At 52.6% G+C, this 22,510-nt stretch overlaps 1 protein-coding gene across 4 annotated transcripts in view; it reads right to left on the bottom strand.

The window, feature by feature from the left end:
- Positions 1-22,510, bottom strand: part of PPARD (peroxisome proliferator activated receptor delta) — an 85,180-nt gene that overhangs the window by 7,246 nt on the left and 55,424 nt on the right. For 3 of the 4 annotated variants that reach the window (XR_003910607.1, XR_003910606.1, XM_029944143.1), the window contains exons 3-4: positions 9,880-10,110; positions 106-260 (exon numbers count right to left, since the gene is read on the bottom strand). Coding sequence is in view for 2 of the 4 variants with exons in the window: in XM_029944143.1 (XP_029800003.1) it covers positions 106-260; positions 9,880-10,009 (285 nt within the window). In the remaining 2 variants the exon portion in view is untranslated. Of the gene's footprint in view, positions 1-105; positions 261-9,879; positions 10,111-12,675; positions 12,698-22,510 lie in introns of those variants that run through there. The other variant, XM_029944144.1, reaches the window with a different exon arrangement.

Here is a 22,510-nt window from a genome sequence, read left to right as displayed (position 1 = left end):
ATTCCGCTGCAGGAGGGTACTTGTGAGGGCCCGGCCACTCTGGCGGGTCAACTCACCACCTAATCACAGCCCCGACCGCCAGCCACCCCTCGGCGCGGCCCCTACCTTGCAGCCCTCGCACGCATGAACACCGTAGTGGAAGCCCGACGCCTTGTCCCCGCACACACGGCACTCCATGTTGAGGCTGCCACACGACGCCGCGTCACAGCCCATCTGCAACTGGTCCAGCAGTGAGGGTGGTGAGGAGCTCTGGGACAGGTCTGCGGACACAACACAGTGCGGCCTCACATTCTGCCAGGACTGGGGCCAGGGCAGGAGGCCAGAGCACCCAGGGCCACAGCAGGTAGTGGGAAGAGCCCAAGTTTCTGGATCACACGACCCTCAGCGCACACACTGGAGAGCTCTGTGCCTCAAGGAGTCAACCTCTCTGAGGATCGCTTTCTTCATCTAGAACACGGGGCTTCTCCGGGAGGATGGCACAAAGTTTCCAAAGCACTTCCCCAGATCTGACATACAGCAGGTGTTAGGGGAATGGCAGCTATTACTCTGCAGTCAGAACACTCCTGGGCTGAGCTCACCACTGGGGGGGGGGGGGGGGGGGGGGGGGGGGGGGGGGGGGGGGGGGGGGGGGGGGGGGGGGGGGGGGGGGGGGGGGGGGGGGGGGGGTGTGTGTGTGTGTGTGTGTGTGTGTGTGTGTGTGTGTGTGTGTTGGGGGAAACTACTAAGTTTTGGGACGAAAGAAGAAAGGGAGGAAGCAGACAGAATTGGGAAGCAGCTCTCCGAGCTTACGAGGCTCTGCTGTGTGGGCCACGTGGGGTTGTGTGAAATGCGTTTTGTGGACACTGAATTAGTGCAGACCCCTGCAGAGCTGCCCTCCACCCCTCTCTCCTGGGTAATGTGATTGCTGCGTGGACTCCAGAGGCGCTGTAAAGGATCACTCAAGAGGCTCAAATTCATTCTCACAAAACTTGCTCAAGTACAAAGAACACGGGTATCAGTCATGTTGACTGAGCTGCATACTGAACTTCCCCAAGCTTTTTCCTATTTTTCTATTAAATGTACATGATGTTTGAACCTGGCGTTGTGAGTGTAAGTGCATAAAGCCCTTGAGTCGTGGCAATGACTTCAGGGTGTATGTGCTGCCAGAGGACTTAGTAAGAATTTCTGGGAGTCTCTTCTGAATTTCTCCCTCGGACACTCAGAAATGAACCTTCCCTGGAAAAGGAACCTGCCTGGAGCCCCAGTCTCCCAGCCCAGGGCCAGCTGCATGGCCCCACGTGCCGCCTGCCCTGCCTCTGCCATGCTACCTGCCAAACTGCTCTATTTTCTGCTCTCTTTCCTGATGACCAAGCAACCTCATCAGGGGCATGGGCCAAATCCCCAGACCAGAGAAGCAGTGGCTCAGAGCAGGATGGCACCTTAGGGAGACAAGCCACAGAGATGAGCCTAGGTTTAGTATTTACCAGGCTGGTGCTCCTACCTGCCTGTAATACAGATTTAGGTCACCCCACAACACACCTTGATTTCCCTCCCATGGAGTAACCCACCGTCCCCAGACCAAAGTTCATGCCACTCTTCCCACACCTTCCTCAGCTCCCCCTTGGGTCCTAGGAGGGACGGCAGGAAAGCCTTCAGCTAGACTCCATCTTGGCCACAGGGAGGGGCGCACAAGCACCAGGCCAGACCCCAGCAGAGTGGACGGAGAGGCGTGCTGCTGTCCGGGGCTGGTGACACAATCCCTGGTTCCTAAAATGGCATGTCCCGCCCCAGAGACTTAGCTCCCAACCTTCCGTCATTCCAAGGGTGAAAGCACACACCTCAGCCACAGACGGGGCAGGGGGGCTCCCTTCCTCTCCGGGGCACAGGGCTGCAGGGGGGCCTCGAGCCGCGGAGGGCAAAGCCACAACAGTTTTCTTCCCAGCCTTTGTCACCACATGATGGTCTACGAGTTTACTATGGTTTACGCAGAGTTGAGCACCCTCCACCAGAATGTAAGAGCCCCGGCCAGGGGGCTCCTGGATGGGGAGCGGGCACTCAGTGACCACAGAATCCTCTGGGCACCCTGAACTCAGCGCCAACTGAAGGGCTGGTGGAGCTGGGCAGCACCTGCCACTCCTGAGGGCAGCACAACAGGGCAACAGCACACAGTGCGAGTTGTTGGGAGCAAACGAGACCTGTGCAGATGCCGGGCAGGAGGGTTTCCGGCACTCCCTCCTCTGATCTGTGTGGTCTGTATGCGCGCTCCCTTTTTGTCACTTCCTGTACGCAGTGTCATTTCTGTGGCTTACACGTCTGCCTCCTCTGCTAGACTCAGGATACCTCTAAACATGTTGCCTTTGGGTCTCCAAGCCCTCCTCCGCCTGGACCAGGTCTTGTCCACGGTAACCAAGCTCTTGGTGGTGCCTTCCTTGTTCTCTCTCATGGCCCTTGGGACTGGGCAGGTGTCTGGTCACTTGTACTGCAATGCCACCCTCTCTTTTCATTCAACAGGCATGTGATGAGCACCAGCTGTATGGAGGGCAGAATTCAGACCCTGCCCTGGACTAGCTGAGGTAAGAATGAGGCAAGAAAACTACAACTCGACACAGCGAGTGGCAACACTGGCCGAGGGGCAGGAGGATGACACACGACTGGGAAGGAGCCACCACTCAGATATGAGGCTGTGAGGGAGGTTGCTCCCCTCTGGGCTCAAAGGGGAGAGAGCTTTGGGGGCACCTGGATGGCACAGTTGGTTAAGGGTCCAACTTTGACTCAGGTCATGATCTCACAGTTTATGAGTTCAAGCCTTGCATCGAGCTCTCTGCTGTCAGCACAGAGCCCGCCTTAGATCCTCTGTCCCTCCCTCTCGCTGCCCCTCCCCTGCTCTGTTCTCCTTCCCTCCCTCTCTCTCAAAATAAATAAATACACTTTAAAAATAATAATTAAAAAAAAGTGAGCTTTGGAAGACTTCCAAATTCAGCTTCCAGACGCTCTGTAACAGCAGGCTTGAGAAGTAAGAATGTAACTCAGGAGCCATGTGATCTGAGACCAAATTGGTGTCCTGGGCTCAAAACCCAGCTCTGCCCTCTGGGTCTCAGTCTCCTCCTTAGTAAAACAGAGATAACAGGCATAACTATCTGAGAGTCATGGTGAAAAGTCATGGAACTACCACAAAGAAAAGGCCTAGAACTTGGAAGAGGCACGTAACTATCTAAGGTAGGATGATGCCTGTCAGCAAGCTGCAATTCTGCCCTCTCCAAGCTGTGTACCCCACCCAGCCAACTCTTTCTGGCTGGTTGTGGCTCTTCACCCACAGCCTCACAGAAATCCAAGGCTGTGGGGGAGGGGAGGGTCTGCTGATGAGACCGGGAGAGGCCCCAGGCCAAGACCAAGCGTCTCACTTCCCCTGGCTTGCCACCGGCCCTCAGCCCAGGGGCATCAGGATCACTGGGACCCCTAGGAGATGCCAAGCTGCTCAAGCCCGGCTAGCCACAAGGCCGCCTGAGCTCTGGTTCCTGAGGAGAGACCTTGGGTGAGCGTCCTAGAGGTCGGTGTCAGGGCACTGGAAGACAGGGGTCCTGCCCCCAGGTAGCAAGCAGGCCCAGGCTGCAGAATTTGAAAGCAATCAGCAAGGCTTGGTGGTGGCAGGCTAGTGGGACACAGGCACCGCTGCCCATCTGAGGGGAATAAGAGAACAAAAATGGCAGACACACAAGGCAGGGAGAGGCAGGGGAGGTGAGGGGCTAGGGCGGGCAGAAGTGTATGCATCCTCCAGGGGGAGGTTGGGTGGCAGCGTGTATGGGTACTGGGGCTACTGAAGTGGGTGATTCAGGAGTGGGTTTTCTAAAAAAAAATTTTTTTAATGTTTTTTATTTATTTTTGAGAGACAGAGAGAGACAGAGTGAGCAGGGAGGGTCAGAGAGAGGGGGAGATACAGAATCTGAAGCAGGCTCCAGGCTCTGAGCTAGCTGTCAGCACAGAGCCCGATGTGGGGCTTGAACCCACGAACCGTGAGATCATGACCTGAGCCGAAGCCGGACACTTAACCGACTGAGCCACCCAGGCGCCCCAGGAGTGGGTTTTCTAAAGATAGAGAGTTCTGTTTCTTCCTGGCTGGCCACCTGGCTTACGGGTTTACCGTTGAATTGCCACCCTACCCAAAAGTAATGATGGCAGAATGCTCTGCGTTCCAGGGACCAGGTTCTGGAGGTCCCGCTGTCTTAACCATGAGCCAGAGTTCCGAGAGGCCCTCCTCCTACCAGGAGTCCCAGCCCTGGTGTCCCTCAGGAATGCTGGGTGCAGCCCTGGGGCATGTCATTCGGGAGGGCCGCCTGCCTGCACAGCAGCGGCTCTCCCAAGTCAGCCCAGTGCAGCCCTCCTCCCGCTCACCTCATGGCCGTCATCTGGGCCCTGAGCCCTGCCTCTGAACCTCCACTCTAGCCACACCCTGCCTGACCTCCCAAACAACTCCCGAGAGCCTACCTCCACCTCTACCCCAGGAGGGGAGGGGGAAAGAACCGGCATTTATCGGGCCCCCACTAACAGCTTGGGAGATGGAACTGACCCCATTTAAGATGAGGAAACTGAGGCTTGGGGAGGTTAAGGGATCTGCCCAAGGTCACCTGTCTAATCTAAACCTGACTTCCCTGTAGAGACTGTGTGTTTATACGAATAAGGTCCGTTTTGGGCATGCTCATTGTGTACCAGGTGCTCTGCTGGATATGCTGTACCATTAATCCCATGTGAACCCTAAATAACCCTTCAAGCAGGTCTACTGACCCTTTTGGAGGTGAGGAAACCGAGGTTCAGAAGGTTAAGTAACATGCTGACAGTGGCATTACCCAGATTGTTAATTTTATGTGTCCTCTTGGCTAGGCCATGAGACCCACGGTACCCAGTTTTTGGTCAAACACCACTCTAGGTATTGCTGCGAAGGTATTCTTTAGATGTGATTAACATTAAAATTTTTTTTTTTAATTTTAATGAGTCGGGGAGGGACAGAGAGAGAGAGAGGAAGAGAGAGAGAGATTCCCGAGCTACCAGCACAGAGCCCAAAGTGGGGCTCAAACTCACAAAACGGTGAGATCATGACCTGCGTCAAAACCAAGAGTCAAATGAGTGAGCCACCGACTTCAACTCAGGTCACAAGCTCACGGTTTGTGGGTTTCAGCACCACATGGGGCTCTTTGCTGACAGCTCTGAGCCTGGAGTCTGCTTCGGAGTCTGGGTCTCCCTTTCTCTCTGCCCCTCCCCTATTCGTGCTCTGCCTCTCTCAGAAAAATGAACAAACGTTAAAAGAAAAAAAAATTTTAATAAATTTTAAAAATAAGAAAAATAAATAAATCATTACCTTCCATAATGTGAGTAGGCCTCAGCCAATTAGTTGAAGGCCTTATTAAAAAAAGAGAGAGGCCTCCCTAAGAAAGAAGAAATTCTGCCTCCGGACTGCTTTCAAACTCAGAGCTGCAGCGTTAACTTCCCTGGGTCTCCAGTCTGGTGGCCTGTCCTGCGGAATTTCACCTTGCCAGCCCTCACAATGGTGTGAGCCAGTTCCTTAAATACACACACACACACAGGCATGCACGCACACGCGCTCTCTATGTATGCACACATCCTATTGGCTCTGTTTCTCCAGAGAACTCTAACAGCAGCAGAGTAAGAATTGGAACCTAAAAGCATCCAGCCCCTTGGGCTGAGCTCTTACTCTACTCTGTGACTTCCCGGAAGTACGTATATGTTCATTACTATTAAATCAGTAATTCAGGATGATGAGTGATGAGACATATCACTGTTGAGGATGACACCGGGTCATTATTCCAATGTTTGGACTCAGAATAAACACCAACCCCAACTCCCAGAGAGTATCAGCTGTACCATCTTTGATGACAAGTCCAGCAAACAGACACGATCGACCTTTTTCACATCATTTATGTGCGGAGGAAGGTGCTCTTGCAGATCTAGTTTTCATCGCTGCAGGTATGCTGCTATCAGAGCTGTGAGAGTGGCCAGGAGGAGCCAACACTGTTTACTTCGCCGGCAGAGCCCCATAGGCAAATAGCTTCTCAAGTGTCAAGGCCAAGTCTGTGGGACTCTGGAGCTGGGGTACTAAGTAGCCTCCTTCCTTCTGTTGTCCTGTTTTCACTTGCCCAGGGGGCTTCTCAGGACTGCCACACAGCCTTGTCCTCAACTGCATGGCCAGCCCCTGCCTGGACACCCACCCCGTGCTTGCTGAGAGGAGGTGCCAAGGCCGGGAGGAAGGCGCTTTATCTTTCTCAGCTCCATCCCCACGTGAAGACCCCTGACCTCTCTAGGGTGTGACTGGGATGCCCATCACGAAAGCAGAAGGGGACAGCTGCCCTTGCCCCAACCCAGCTGGGCGACCCCTGGGCAGAGGAGCTCCCTCATCGCAGGCCTGCCCTGCCTGCCTTCTCAGGTGTTGAGCTCGGTATGGAGACGTGGAATCAGTGCAGACCCTCTGAAGGGTGAGAGGGAAGCAGACTGCGATCTTCCTGCTGCTTCAGGGCTCCAGGCTGTGGCCCATCCTCCTGAACTCCTGACAGGTCTTCAGAAGCCAAAGTCATAGACTCGTGGCAGAGAACCTTCCCCGGCCAGCCCTTGAGGTGGGCAGACTTTAAAGGTAGAGACTGAGGGAGGGGCGCCTAGGTGGCTCGGTCGGTTAAGCGTCTAGTTCTTGATTTCAGCTCAGGTCACGATCTCACAGTTCATGCTCAAGCCCCCACTGCTGTCAGCGTGGAGCCTGTTGGGATTCTGTCTCCCTCTCTCTGCCCTTCCCCTGCTTGCTCTCTACCTCTCCCTCAAAACAAATAAAAATAAAATTTAAAGTAAAGATTGAGATTGGAGAAGTGAAGGCACCAGCAAAGGCCACAGTGCATAGTCACACACTTGAGATGTCGGCCCTGGTTTGTGGGATCCCCAGCATAAGACGAGGCTCTGTCTTCCAGGGCCTCTCACCTGCTGGCCTTTTTTGTGGGAACAAAAAGTACTTAAACTTTTTTTTTAATGTTTGTTTATTCTGACAGAGAGAGACATGAACAGGGAAGGAGGGAGGGAGGGAGGGAGGGAGAGAGAGAGAGAGAGAGAGAGAGTCTCAAGCAGGCTCTGCACTGTCAGCTCAGAGCCCAACATGAGACTCGATCCCACGACCCTGGGACCATGACCTGAGCCAAAATCAAGAGTCAGATGCTCAACCGACTGAACCACCCAGGCACCCCAAAATCACTTTAACCTGCTAAAGAAAAGCAATGCATTTGCTTCTTAGACAATGAGAGCACTGCAGACTTGAGACTAATACATAAAGGCACGCACCAGCTTATGATGCATCCTCTTGGAGACCCTGCTCCTTTGAGTTAATGGCACAGTCCTGTGTGCACACTCTTCTAGTGTCTCCTATGACAACTTAAAGATTTTTTTAAAAACTTATTTAAACTCACAGGGGTCAAACCCACAGGCCATGGGATTGTGATTTGAGTTGAAATCAAGAGTCACACGCTTAACTGACAGCCACCCAGGTGCCCCGACACTTAAAAGATTTTTAAGCAGTGGGATTCCCAATTTTGTCAGGAGAGGTTTTCCCTGTCGGTGTGTTCAGACCTCCCCTGTCCTTGCTAGTGACTCCACCGCATTCCACAGGATGGCTCTACCACAGTTTATATAACCAATTCCCTACAGATGGGAGCTTGCCAATATTTTGCTTCTGTGAGCAGTGCTGCAGTAAATAAGTGTGGAAATCTCTGTGTGTTCTGAGCGGGTATTTACAAGGGATACATTCCTAGGAGGGAACTGCAGGGCCCGAGGAATGTAAAAAGTGCTGGCCTGCGAAGCCAAATGCCCTCTGCCCTCGGGGGCCGGAGGGCCCTGCGTTCCCCCTCTGGCCAAAACAGTTCTCTTTGCTAACCTGACAGACCAGAGCACATCTCATCTTGAAGGGACCTTCTTTGACTGGTGAGTAGATTGAGAAACATTTCGTTTTCTGGCCATTTGTATTTGTCCAACAGGGACTGCCTGTTCCTGTTTTTGGTTGTCTGTCTTGTAGAGTTTGAGGGAACCTCTGGCTTTAACACATAGTGATCATGTTAAACCACCGCCTCCTCTTCCAAAGCCTGAGCAAGGAAGTCTTCCTACCTCTCCTTCATTGATTTATTGATACATGGAATATATTAAATACCACATCATACATAGCACCGCAAGGGGGGGTCAGGCAAATTTTCCCCAGACATCTGCCTGATACGGTTGGTAAAGCTCCCCGAGAGGCCGTCACCCGACCCACCCCGCCCTGCCTGGGCGCAGACGCCACACTCTGCTCTGCACGGGAGCAGCGGTGTCCTGTGAGGATCTGGTCCCTCGAGGCGGTATAGGAGGACAGGTCGCTACTCTGCAGGTGACTGCTGTGTGCCTGGCCCCAGATGTTTGGGATAGGGTAGGCCAGGCTGGGTGGTGAGGCCACACATCCCCATGGCCTTCTCTTCCCTTTTCACTCTTCCTCAGTGACATAGTTTGCTCATTCTTGGCCCCTGGCATCTTCCCTCTGCTTCCTAAACTTCCCTGGCCATGTCAATTTCAGAACAGTAAGAACATGTTATTAGCACTAAGTGATCGATCACCTCTGGTTAGCTATTCCTTTTCTGAGAAAGGCTCCGTCTCTAAATTCATCCCAGTCACCAGCCAACACACAGGGAATAGGTTATGTGGGGTATGGGGGATACTTCCTCCTGAGGCCTGAAATCACATCAAGCCCACTTTGGTCACTCCTGGGTATGTGGGAGGGCTCAGAGGGAGGGAATAATGGCCTTTCCCACCCTACCCTGCCACATGCCCAGAAGAGGAACAGGCACTGTGAAATCCAGGGACTGGTTTTGCAGGTTCAATGTAGTGTGGCTCAAGGATTTGGGTCTTTCTTAGCGAAAGGCTAGGCAGGAACCTGTTCCACCTCAACAGCCCCTGCCCTGCCTTAGCTCTGACACCATCTGCCTCCTCCCCGTGCAGAGATGGGCTCCGGAGTCCATCCCTGTGGGGTGGGCCTGCTCCTCCGCCCTGAACCACCACCTACGATCAGGATCTCTTTCAGCTGAATCCAGCAGCAAAATCAGGATCCCCCTCCCAGAAATACATCCTCTCATGATGCTGAGTTCTCTGTGAGGGAAGGGAGCAAGAATCACCTGAACGTGCAGACACTTGTGTGGAGGGAAAGGGAGAGAAGTGGTGGGAAGGGGCTGGGAGCAGGGAAGGGGCAGCATCAGGAGCCGGGGAAACCCGGGGCCAAGGCGTGGATTGTGAGTGCCCCTGAAAGTGGACATAAATCATGATGGTGATAGGGACAGGACAGTACAGGGTCTCAGACAGGAATGTTTATGCTGCTACTAGCAGTGGATAAACAAAAGGGGAAACAACAAGTGACATAAGAGGAGCTAAAAACTACCTGGCTGCACAAAAGTTATCTTAATCACTGTGATTCACACCAACCACTCAGCACTGACACCTTAATCACAGTGCAGCTCGATGATGTGCATAATTGGCACTAGGTCAATGGAGCTGGGTGTTCTGACTGATCACTACAGCCACAGGGACAGTGGATCTTTCCAGCGAGTTGTTAATGCAGATGGGCTCCAGATCCCTTGGGCAGTAGCTGCGGGAATAATACTGGCGGCATGCATGACAAAGACTAGTTCATTTAATTCCCACAGAACTCCCTGTCCACATGCCCAACCAGCCCCGTCTGTTTTACAGAAAGAAGTGCAACTTGCCCAAGGAGCCCCCACCGATGAGCAGCAGCACAGGGCCGTGAGGGCGGTCTGGCTCTGGTCCTGAACCGCTCTGCACCCCTGACGCTGTTCGGCCTGCCGCACTGCCTCTGCCCCGAGCCCCCTGCCGCCCCCTCCTCACCTGTGTAGCTGCTGGAAGGAAGCGAGCGCTCTGGTCCTCCGTTGAGTTCCGGGCCTCCTTCTGCCTCTGCCACTTCCTTTTTCTCCTCCTCTTGCCGGACCTCAGGGGCTTCCCCCGGTGGCTGCTCCATGGCTGGTTTCCCCTCTGCGCCACGCCTGCAGGCCCGGTCATAGCTCTGGCATCATCTGGGTCTGGACGCAGACGGACCTCTACAGGGCAGTTCCCGGCAGCCTGGGCCAAGGGGCAGATGTGAAGAGGATGAGAGTGTGACAGAGCATGGCCTGCGTGAGGGCTACTGACTGGGGAGCCAGTGTGGAGGGGGCACCCTGCCCCTGCATGGCAGGGATGCCTCCCCCCTGCAGTGCTCTCCTGTGCTCCCCACTCCTTGCACAGGTCATTTCCCCTTCTGTCCTCTGTCCACTTGGCTCCTGAGGCAGGTTTGTGGGGTTCAGAGCAGTCTCCATGAACCAGATAGGGTGACAAGCCACCGCATCACTTTTCCCTGCCTCCTCGGCCCCTTCCTGCTCTTTGAGCCAGATCAGAACAACTTCAGGGGCTTTTTCAAGCCTGATAGGCACTGCACCTCCTAAGGGCCATCCTGTCCCCTCAGCACTCAGGCTCTCCTAAGCCACAATTCTTGAAGGGACTGGCTCCTATCCTTCCTGTGTTTGGGTGTGGGGGGAAAGGGACAGGGGCCCCTGCTGGGCTAGGCTCACAATCTGGCAGCACATCTGCAACTAGACCCTCAACAGCACAGCCAGCAGGAGATGCACTCTGTCCGGGACTTTCCGAGATGGGTTCCTGGGTGGTGACCCCATGTCCTCATCACCCAGGAGGAGGCAGTTCCAACCCTCGGCAAATAGAATAGTGCCCACAAATGCTGCAGTCAGGGGTGGTAAGATCGTGAGGTGCTGTGGGCAAGAGTAATCCTGGGGGGAATAGTAGGCAGAGGCCTTGGGAGTGGGATGGGTTTTGACCAGAGATGGCATGGAACTTGTCTTGGGAGTACGGCACGAGAAAAGACTCAGAGGCAGCAGAGTGGGGGGGACCGTGAGGAGTCTGGTGGCCAGGCAGTGGGTGCTGTAGGAGAGAGGATTTGAAGGGAAGGCTGGGAAGGTGGGCTCTATCTAGGCACGTGCAGGCTGTGGAAGGCTCAAGAGCAGATCTGCTTTACAGGAACTCAAGCATCTGTGGGACTTCTCCTGGATGTGCCATGGGCAGCTCAACCTCAGCCTATCCAGACAGAGCCCAGCACCTTCCTCCAAACCCACCCCTCCTCTGTAATCCCCACTTCAGGGACCCACAGGCTCATCCACCCGCTGCTCAAAGCCAGAAGGCAGGGGTGGGCTGAGACACTTCCCTCTACCACACTGCTCCACACCTGCAGACTTAGCTGTGTACTGGAACCACTGCGGAGTTTTTAAAATGTGGCTGCCTGGGCCTGTCCCCAGAGTTTCTCATCTGACGGTCTGGGGAGCAGCCCGGGCATTGGGATCGTTATTTCTCATTTTCCTGCTGATTTTCTCAGCCAAGCTTGAGAATCACTGCTCCACAGCAAAGCAACTTCCAATGGACAGTAAATCTTCCCTCTCCTCATTCCTTTCCATCAGGCCTTCAGTTTTTCTTGTCTGGACTGACGATAACCTCTTAGTTTGTCAACGAAAGGCGTTTTCAAAATTCAGCCCTAGAGTCTAAGAGCTGGGGGTTGGGGACCCGAAGCTACGGGGAGTGTCCTTGTTGACCTGACGGCCACAGGAAGGGATTCAGCTCACTGAAGGAGAATGCCAACTTGTCAAGGAAGGTCAGTGGGACAGGCACCAGAGCGACGGCAGAGCACTGGCCAGAGGCAGGAGAGACTGGGGACAGCCAGACAACTCAGAGTTGGGAAGGGCTGTTCCACGGAGGAGGGCTCCACCAATCTCAGATGCTGCAGAGTTTAAGGGTGATAAACTGACACATGATCCCTGGATTCGGTAAATGCCGGGTCATCAGTGACCTTGTGAGGCAAGTTTTAGTTAAGTGGTTAGGATGGAAACCTGGGCTCTGAAGAATAAAGTGGTGGTAGTGAGGAAGGTAGGACAGTGAATGGAGACTAGCTTTTTTGGGTAAATATGTCAAGGAAATAAATGTACAAGAGGCTACTGCCTTGAGACAGTGGCAAAGCCAAGAAGAGGTTTTTTAGCCTAGAGGAGACTCAGATATCTGTGGACAGAGAGCTCTGCAGAGGAAGACAGTCTGAAGATTGGGGGCGGGGTGGGGGGCAGCTGTGGCAGAATAACTGATGGGAGGGGGATAATTCAAGGGCACAGGGTGAGGAAAACACAAAGAAGTACCATAGCAATTGGGGAGGGGGTGGTTAAAGCTCATAGAGAATGGCCTCAATCTTTGGGTTGAGAAGGAGGGAAGTTGTCTACGAAGAGTAAAAGATGGGACCTGTTGGAAGCAAAGAGGCTGGGGGGAGGCATTGGGCAAACATGACGGAATTAGCTGGAGAGGAGCGAAAATATTATAGTAAAGCCACAATAATTAAAATGCTGTCGCACCGGCACATGAACAATCAGTGAGAGAGAACACAAAGAGTCCAGAAATAGATGCACACACATATGGAACTTCAGGAGACTACAAAGATAGTATTCCTGTCAAAGGGAAGAAATGGATTCTCCAAGAAATGGTATTGGGACAACTGAATGACCATCTGGAAAACCTAGCATGGATCTCTCCCTCAAACCTTACACCGAGAAAAGGGCCAAAGAAGTAAACAAAATGTTTAATTAAAACAAAAATATATGTGGGCACCTGGGTGGCTCAGTCAGTTAAGCATCCAATAGACTCAGGTGGTGATCTCACAGTTTCACAAGGTTGAGCGCCACGTTGGGCTCTATGCTGACAGCATGGAGCCTGCTTGGGATTCTCCCTCTTTCTCGGCCCCTCCCCTGCACAGCCCACACAAACATATATGAGCTACTGGGCACCTGGCTGGTGTAATTGATGAGGCACGTAACTGTTGACCTCAGGGTTGTGGATTCTAGCCTCACACTGGGCAAAGGGCCCACTTTGAAAAAAAATTGATATATACGTGTGTCAAATATACATTTGAACTAGAAAAACACTCTTGAGGTGGGGAAGAGCTAAGTATGACACTAAACCCATAAAAACTTTCTGGGTTAAAAGATTATGAATAAAAGGTTAGTAAATTTGATCACATGAAACTATAAACTTTCTACATGGTAGGAAGAAATCATAAGAAACAAAACACGATAAACGGGGGACTTGCAACTCTCATCAAAGGGGTAATTTCTGTAAAATATTTCCTATGGGGGTGCCTGTGTGGCTTAGTTGGTTGAGTGTCTGACTTCGGCTCAGGTCATGATCTCACAGTTCGTGGGTTCGAGCCCTGCATTGGGCTCTGTGCTGACAGCTCAGAGCCTGGAGCCTGCTTCAGATTCTGTGTCTCCCTCTCTCACTGCCCCTCCCCCACTCACACTCTGTCTCTATCTCTCAAAAATAAACATTTAAAAAATAAATAAACTATTTCCTATGAATAAGTAAAAGAACACCCATCTAAGAGATAAATGGGCTCAGGATATGAAAACGTATACAGAAAAGGTACCCACTTAAAACGCTGCTGAACATCACTCATAAAAAAAGAAACTCAAATTAAGACAATACTGAAATATACTTTTTACAATCAGATTAAAACAAAACACTGGGGCATCTGGGTGGCTCAGCTGGTTAAGTGTCCAACTCTTGATTTTGGCTCAGGTCATGATTTCCTGGGTCGTGGTACTGAGCCCCTTTGTTGGGCTCTGTGCTGACAATGTGGATGGAGCCTGCTTGGAATTCTCTCTCTCCTTCTCTCTGCCCCTCTCCCGCTAGCACACACGCTCTCTCAAAAATAATAAACTTAAAACAAACAAAAGCTAACATGTTGCTAAACTTGTGGGGAGACACAGTCTCACACATCCCTGGTGGAGAGGTAAATGGCACAACCTCTGAAGAGGGTGACTGGCCTACATTTATCTAAATTACAGGTGCACATTCCCTTTGGCCCAGAAATGCCCCTTGTAGGCTGTATCCTACAGCTGTTTCTACTGCAGCAAAATGACAAATTATTGGTTATTCGTGACAGTATTATTTGACGAGCACGAGGTAGGGAACAAGCTGAAGGTCTAATAACAGGGGTCTTTGCAAATACATTATGATACGGAGACAGGAATTGTGCACATCCACAAGCAAGAATCATGATATTTATGGACTGAAATGGAAGTATCTCTATAGTATAATAATAAGGAAAGACAGCGACATGCAGAATGGAGTAAAGAGCTACCCCCTTGCGCAAGAAAGATCTACTGAGGCCGTGGTTGCCCGTGTGCGTAAGCCCGGAAGGCCACACCGAACTGAGGCCACCCGTTGACTCTGGACCACTAAAGGGAGAGGGGTACCTCACGGCGCTGTTTAAACTCTGACCTCCAGGCATGCTGCCTGTTCCAAAATTAATTTAAACTGGAATAAGATGAAAAGGTAAAACCGGCAAGTGACAACGTGGAAGATGAGAGGGACACAGCTGTAAGAGTGCTGTGCTGCTGAACTGTAATGGTTCGGGCCAATATAAATGGAAAAATGTCTAAGGTAACCACGAAGACACCATAAATAGCATGCATGATTTCCAAATTATTAGCGTAGAATGGGAAAACTTAGAAGTCATGTAAAACTCTACCTTTCTAACTGAGAAAGTCTCACATATGGGAGACTATGGAGACAGGAAAACTAAATGCGATGTAGGATGGATCCTGGAACAGAAAGAAGACAGTGGTAGAAGGCGCTGGTAGGATCCAAACAAAATCCGTAGCACTGAACCAGTGTGAACCAGTGTTTGTTTCTTAGTTTGGGTATGTGTCCGGAGTTCATGTGCACAGTAGGGAAGATGGACGGAGGACATAGGGGAACTCTGTGTGATCTTTATGGGAACTCTGTGTGATCTCTGTATTCCTACAGCTTTTTCAAAAAACAGCTAAAACCATTCTTTCTGGCTTCTCTTGGAAACTGGGCAGACCTGGCCACTGGGTGCCTGTACGCCCCTGACACCATGCCAGGACCCCTTTACCTAGACATGTGCTTACCTCTGGCCCTGTCTCCACTACTTCCTGCTGTCACTCCCTAGAGGTGTCCCCTCCAGCAGGAACCTGAGTTTGATTAGCATAAATCACTTCCTCAGGGATCAATCCCCGATCATCAGATTTGGTGATCACTGGACCCAGAGCAAGGCAGTTCCCTGGGCCAGCCATGTGGCTCTGATTACCACTGGTGGCCTTGGGCAGTCACTTCTGGTGGTCTACCTAAGTCCACTCCCCTTCTTCCTGAGTCCCAATCTCTTTGGATCAGTCACGTGCTTAGCTAAACACTCTATTTCCCAAGCTCTCCAGCAGCTATCATGTTCATGTGACACAATTCTGACCAAATCATATTTTCCTGATAAAAAGTGACAAAGGTTTACCGTCTCACCTTCCTGCCTGGAACAGGAGTACGTGCATGGAGCAGAAGACAGGTTCGGCGGAGGTGGAAGACACAGAAAGTAAGAAGGGCCTTGTGCGGCCGCTGACCTAGTCCCGCAACGCTGGTCTCGACTGCTTGCGAGGCGAAACAGTGACACGACTGTTTCATGAGGCTCTGTTTGCCAGACCCGAGCCGTGTGCAGCTGAACACAATCCTAACTGACACAGCACCACACAGGACCCTTAGCCAAGGGGGAGACTGAGGGTGTGGAGAGGGGGTGGTGACAACACCAGGAACAGGACCCTGGTGATCCCCACGAGCAGTTTGTGACTAGTCCACAATTAAAATTAAAAAATTAGTTACTATCTGAACCACAAGGGCCGGACACACGGACTCTTCATGCTCCACAGGATGAAAAAGTCTAGAGGTGGAAGAGGCCAGGGCAGGTGAGGCCGATGGCGGGAGGGGCTTCAGGAAGCTTCAGAGCAGCCGCAACAAGAGTATGGGCAGCGTGGGGACAGAGGGTCAGACAATGTGGTTTCTCAGAGCTGCGAGCACAGTGGTGGCAGTGACCACGGGGTAGGTGGTGTGAGGCTGATCAGAACGAACTCTGGTCAGTGGAAATGCACCCCGGACTGTGGTGATGAGAGCTGGGGAGAGAGGGCTGTGAAGATTTGGGGTCCCTCTTGGCAGCTGGGAACAGAGGAGGGAAAACCACAACGCTGCCACTTACAGATACTTGACAAAATATTTTCTCACTCATTCCCTCATGCCCTCTGATCCTCTGAGTGACTGTGGGGAGACGGGATAGAGTTCGCTGTCAGAACTGAGTCCTGGATAGAGGGGTGGGAGCTGATTGAACTCCTACTTAGACGTCATGCCTGGCATGTGAAAAACAGGCTCTGCTAATCCTCATGAGCTCCCACAGGCGAGCCTTGTGAGGTCTCCGGGGAGATGAGGGAAGCGACGCGGAGCTCTGTTCTGTGGAGCCTGACAGGGCCTCTCTGAGAGAAGGTGCCAGGTTTCCGAGGAGCTGTGTGTGCTGGGCCACCTTATGCACCCCTGATGCCCTAAGCTTCAGCTTCTGCTTCCATGGATCAACTGCTGGAAGGTTATTTCCTGTGACCAGAGGACTTGTTACCAGTTTCGGGAAGCAGTGGGGGAGGGATGTACAAACGGTCACCTCTTAAAATTGATGTGGCTCTGGGCTCTCGCCAGAGTTCTGGATTTGGGGCCAGGGTCCTCGGATTCTAGGCAGATGTTCCTCCCCAGCCTGGAATGGTCTCTTCTGGCTGTGACCAGCTGGGGGGCGGGGGCGGTGGTCAGGCTGTTCCACAACCCACACGCGGCCCTTGGGCTGTTTCATATTTAGATGCAGTCACTGCGCTGCAGCCCATTCCCGCATTTTGCCAGAAACCACCCACTGTCACACAGCCCTGACTGTTCCATTTACAGCTGAGGTCTGCCCACCTCCCAGCGGCAAAGGCCGCACCACCCCCACCACTGTTCTCAGCTTGCCCGTCAGGGGCTGCTCTGATCTGCTGGGGACCTCCCCCCACCCCCACCCCAGGCCGCAGCCTGCAGCCTGGGTTTTCACAGGTGCCTGCCGCCCCACAACACTATCCCTGCAGTGGACCTTATTTCCCTTCCTTCCTTCAGCCCAAGCCCTAAAAGCAGCACGCCTTGGCACTAGGTTTAACTTTCACGTGGCTCAGAAGCCCAGGTTTCAGCGACTGCCATGCCTGGCGCTGTGCCATAGCCAGAAGCCCTTTGACTGTGTCACAGTCTCACCCCACTTAGGAGGTCAGTGCTGGCGTCAAACAGGACCAGGGGCTCGCAGCCAGAATGAGGCGGTGTAGCTCCGCTGCCCTTGGACAAAAAATGGAGTCTCTGGCCAAAGAATTTCTCACACAACAAACGCCTGGACTAGTCTGCTCCTGGCATCACACCTGCGTGCGTTGTGTGTATCCCCGCGTGTGTTGTGTGTATTGCCTGTTGTGCAAGCAAACCCAGTGCTCCCATCCCAGTCCCCACGCTCCTGGCAGCAGAGGTGGAGGGAGGCACACACTCCTTCCATTTCCCATCAGGCAGCTGCATCTCACGGGCAGAGGTAGTTAGGAGCTTAACCCGCGTGACCCAGAGCTCTAGACAGGCCTGGTCTGGGGTGACCCACCCACTAGGTCTAGACATCCTCAAGGATGGAGTGTCCCTGATGCCCCCCGGGCAGGCTGCATGCTCCAATTGGAGTCAGGCAGAGTGCTGGAGCCCCACTTATCCCTCAAACCTGACAGGCCTCTCTGCGTCAGAGCCCGAGCTGGGTCACAGCTTTAAGCCTCCAGCTCACCACCTCCATCACAATGGTACCGGCTTCCATCCTCTGAGGGCTTACGACCTACCAGGCTCTGTGGGTGCTGACACGTTAATCCTTACGACAACCCTAAGAGTCAAATGCTGTTATCATTTCCATTTAACTGATGAGGAAATTGCACACAGACAGGGAAAGTAACTGGCTCACGGTCACACAGTAATTGGAATACCAGGAATGGAACCCAGGCAGGCTGGTTTAGTGTTCATCAGTGCACTGTGTGCCTCACATGTCTCCGGCTGAGACTGGACCAGAAGCTGGTGTGTCCCTGGCCTGTTGGATCTGGAAGCTGCTCTTAGCCTCAGTCTGGAGCCATCACTGCCGAATTCTTTGTCTAGCTGCCAATCCCCTACTGTTTTTCTGTCAACAGTACCCTGGGTCAAAGTCCTTCTGAATACTCCCCGCCAGAAAATGACTTCTGTGTGCTACAGACAGCCATAGGCTCTGGTCCCTGGCTCCTTCTCCAGCCCCATCCCCACCTGCCCCCCTCCCAGCATCACTCTCTGGATGTGGAGGCTCATACTGGCCTCAGCCTGGACTGCTGTCCCCTCTACTAGCCAAGGCCCACTCTTCCTACTAGAGTGGGCTCTCCTGCACCTCCTCCTTTAGGAAGCTCTCCCTGACTGGCCCCATTCTGTTCCTTCCTAAGGCAAAGCTGAGCCCGCCCTCCGGATCTGCGATTACTTCAGCAAACTGCAATGTCAGGCAACGGGTCTGGCCTCCGCATGTTATGCTCGGTGTCCCAGACAATGCTCTCGATCTTGCTGAGGTAGGTCCTCAGCACCTGGCACCCTGCCTGGCATTCAGTGAGTGCGCAACACACACTTGTTGAGTGAATACACAGACCACAAACATTAAGCTCAGGCACAGTGTTTTCAGTTGTAGCTTTCGCCGCTCTGTTTTCATGTGTTCTGCCCCTGAGACGCAATACTCCATAGAAGTTACTTCCAGGGGCTTCTGTGTCAGGCCTGGGTTCTAACCTTGGCTCTGCCCACCCTTTCTGTGACTTGGGGGGAAAACTAACTCTTCAGAGCACTGAGTATATGGAGCGCCTGGGTGGCTCAGTCAGTGAAGCACCCAGCTGTTGATCTCGGCTCAGGTCATGGGATCAACCCCCATATTGGGCTTTGCAGTGACAGCACAGAGCCTGCTTGGGATTCTCTCTGCCTCCCTCTCTCTGACCCTCCCACACTTGTTCTTTCTCTCTTAAAATAAACATTAAAAACTAAAATAAAATAGTGCCGAGTATACGGTAAATGTCCAACAAATAGAGACTATAGCTACTATTATCATCACATCTTAAGATAAGAGGCTCATCTTAAGAGATTATAAGGAACACGTGATACTCCAGGATGGGAGACGTATTGGGAAATGTGTTGGAATTCCAGGACTTACACAAACACAGGATTTCCCACTTCGCTGTCTTACAATCAACTGTGTAGACGGGAACTGACAGGGAGCTCCCTACTCTGCACATGTGCTTCTCTTTCAGAGAGCTGGGCCCAGACCTTGTGCTCCCCACACCCTGACGCAGATGACCCGGCTGCTGCCCTTTCCTCCCTCCTGCCACTGCAAGGGGACGGGGGTCACAGTCTCCGGAAAAAGGGAGAGGTGGCCGCATTTCCCTGGTAGGTGCACTCAGGGTCAGCAGTGAGAGAGGCCATGGGAGAACGGGCCTGCTTGGCTCTGTCCCAAGCTTTCCAGTCAATCATTAATCCAGGTACTGACCCAGTGCCCTGGTTTTCCACGCCAGCAACTCCATGGAGCTCTCTGCTCTCCATGTGCCAATCCAGGTGACCCCACTCCTCTCAAGGCACAGGTCAGGCCTGTGTGCCTTCACGACCGGGCCACCTGAAGCCAACCCAAGAAGCAGCCTGGGGCTGGTTTCATTCAGAGTGTGCCGGAACCAGAGGAAAGAGAGGCAGGAGGCTACGCTGGCCCCTCACATTATCTAATTTTTCCAGAGTCAGCCCCTAAACTCCCCCAGAGTGGAGCTGAATTAAAATAAAAGGGAAAGCTGCCTCAGGGAGCTACTGAGAGTGTGGAGGGGAAGAGATGAGAGTGGAAAGGAGGGCTCTTCGCCCAGGGCCAGAGGGGCCTGGGGGGCCTAGGGGGTGGGGGTGGGGGGGCGGACCCTCAACCATCACCTCTCCCACTGTGAGGGTTAAGGTGCTGAGCCCCACCCCCGCTGCCTTGCACTGGAGCCACTGAAGAGTGAGAATATTAAAAAATGTAGTTTTCATAGACAGAACCTCAGCAATGGCAAACCGTGTACATGAGGCATAAAAACAAAACTAGGGGTGCGGGGGGGCACCTGGGTGGCTTGGTCGGTTAAGCATCCAACTCGAATTTGGCTCAGGTCATGATCTCACAGTTCATAAGCCCTGCATCAGGCTCCGTACTTACAGTGAGAAATCTGCTTGGGATTCTCTCTCTCTCTCTGTCTGTCTGTCAAAATAAAAAACATTAAAAAGGGGGGGGGGAACCTGGTTGACTCAGTCGGTTAAGCATCCAACTCTTGATCTCAGTTCAGGTCATGATCTCATGGTTCATGGGATGGAGCCCCAAGCCCCTGCTTGGGATTCTCTCCTTCTCCCTCCCTCTTTCTCTCTCTGACCCGTCCCTGCTCGTGTTCTCTCTCTCTCTCAAAATAAATAAATAAACTTAAAAAAAAAAGAAGAAAGAAAACTGGAAAGACATGGCTCAAATTGTTAATGGTACTTTTGTTCTGAGGGGTCAAGTTATGGGTGATTCTTATTTTCTTAATTATATTTTTCTATGCTCTCCAACTTGTTCACAAAGAGAATGGGTTGCTTTTATGATGGGGGGAGAGTGGAGAGACATTTAAAAAAGTGTTATGAGCAAAGAAAACTGAATAATATGCTGAGAACTGATGGAGTAAAAGCAAGGCCTGCCCAGAAGAACCCCAGATCTCTCCTACTAGAAGGCTAAGGAAGGAATGAGGATCCACCACTGCTCACAGAAGGCTCCTGAGGTAAGGGCGGTGGTGCCAGCAGGCACAGGGCCACACCAGGGGACCTTTCCAGGGCACTCCTCATCTGAGGACCGCAGGTGCTACGCTTGCCAATGCCATCGATGCCCCTGCACTCTTCTGGTCCCCACCAGCTGCTTTCATTCCCATGTCCAACAAATATTTGTTAAGTACCTGCTGCCATGTGCCTGGCTACACACACCAACACAAATATGTAACTAGGAATGAACAGGGCTCTGAAGGACAAAGGCCAAGTATAGCAGGGGCACACTCAGAACACGCTAGTCTAGGGTGGGTGGTCAGGGGAGGCCCTGCTGAGGACATGGCCTTGGACTGAGAGGGGGCCAGGGGAACAGAGATGTGAAAAGGCCGTCCACAGAGAGGGGGTGGCACGGACCCTCTGAGAGCACAGGAAGTTGGTCAACCCTGGGGCTTCCAAGGGCGAGCTGGGGATGTGGGCGTTTATCCAAACAGCAGCACAGAGCCTAGGAGGGTCACGACGAGAATGTACAGGGTCAGAGCTGCAATTAAGAATGAATTTCTTGGGGTGCCCGGATGGATCAGTCGGTTGAGCATCTGACGTTTGATTTCAGCTTAAGTTATGATCTCATGGTTTGTGAGCTTGAGCCCTGAGTCAGGGTCTGCACTAACAGTGTGGAGCCTGCTTGGGATTCTCTCTCTTTCCCTCTCTCTGAAAATAAATAAATAAACTTTTTAAAAAAAGAAAGAAAGAAAAAGGAAAGAACATTCCTTTGGACGCGCTGAAGATGAACTCAGCCGGGGGCTCTGAAAAGCAAGGGCTATAGCAAACCTAGCTGGGGCACTGACAGGAGAGAAAAGGCCGCCTCCCAGAGCCCTGGGAAGCAGCCACCTGTTCATTCCTGGAAAGATCTGGGCCGAAGAGCCAAGGGTGAGGCCCTCACACAGAGGTGCAAGCTTCTCAGGGTACCCCATCTGTGCCCTCTGAGTAAAACATCGGGGCAGGGTTAGTTAACCTCCAGGCCCCTTTCTGGTCTCGCCTCCTCAGCTCCAGCCTCCCAGCTCTGTCCTGGTCTTAGTGATTTTAGCTGTGACAGACACACGGATCTGGGGAGCAGGCAGTGGCCCTTGACCCTGCTTGGCAGGAGGCCAACTGACACAGCAGCCACATTTGTGGGCGTGACAACTCCACCAAGCCCTCCAAACTCCTGACACTCAGCTCTCATAACCAGCACACCCAACTGTGGACCAGCGGCCCCGTCCTGGGAGCTATGCGGTTATAGGGCACAGACTAGATACCACTACACATGCCCTTCTCTTTTTCTTTTATTAAATGTTTATTTTTGAGACACACAGAGAGAGAACACATGCACAGCAGGGGAGAGGCAGAGAGAGAGGGAATCCCAAGCTCAGCACGGATCCCGACGAGGTGCTGGATCCCACGAGACTGAGACTGCAAGATCATGAACCGATATCCAGAGTTGGAGGCTCATGGAACTCCAGGGTGGCTCAGTCAGTTAAGCATCGGACTTCTGGTCAGTTCCAGCCCTGCGTCGCGCTCTGTGCTGATGACTTGGAGCCTGGAGCTTATTTCTGATTCTGTCTCCCTCCCTCTCTGCCCCTCCCTTGCTCACATTCTCTCTCTCAAAAACAAACATTTAAAAAAAATTTATACACACACACACACACAAGCACACGCACACATATATGTTCATGTCCTAGGGGCACTTGGGTGGCAGAGTCAGTTAAGCAGTCAACTCTTGGTTTCGGCTCAGGTCGTGATCTCATAGTTTCGTGGGTTG

This window comes from Suricata suricatta, chromosome 7 (genome assembly GCF_006229205.1).
Source record: "Suricata suricatta isolate VVHF042 chromosome 7, meerkat_22Aug2017_6uvM2_HiC, whole genome shotgun sequence".
Taxonomy (NCBI): Eukaryota; Metazoa; Chordata; class Mammalia; order Carnivora; family Herpestidae; genus Suricata; species Suricata suricatta.
The sequence above is the reverse complement of the archived record's forward strand: the minus strand, read 5'-3'. Positions and strand labels throughout refer to the sequence as shown.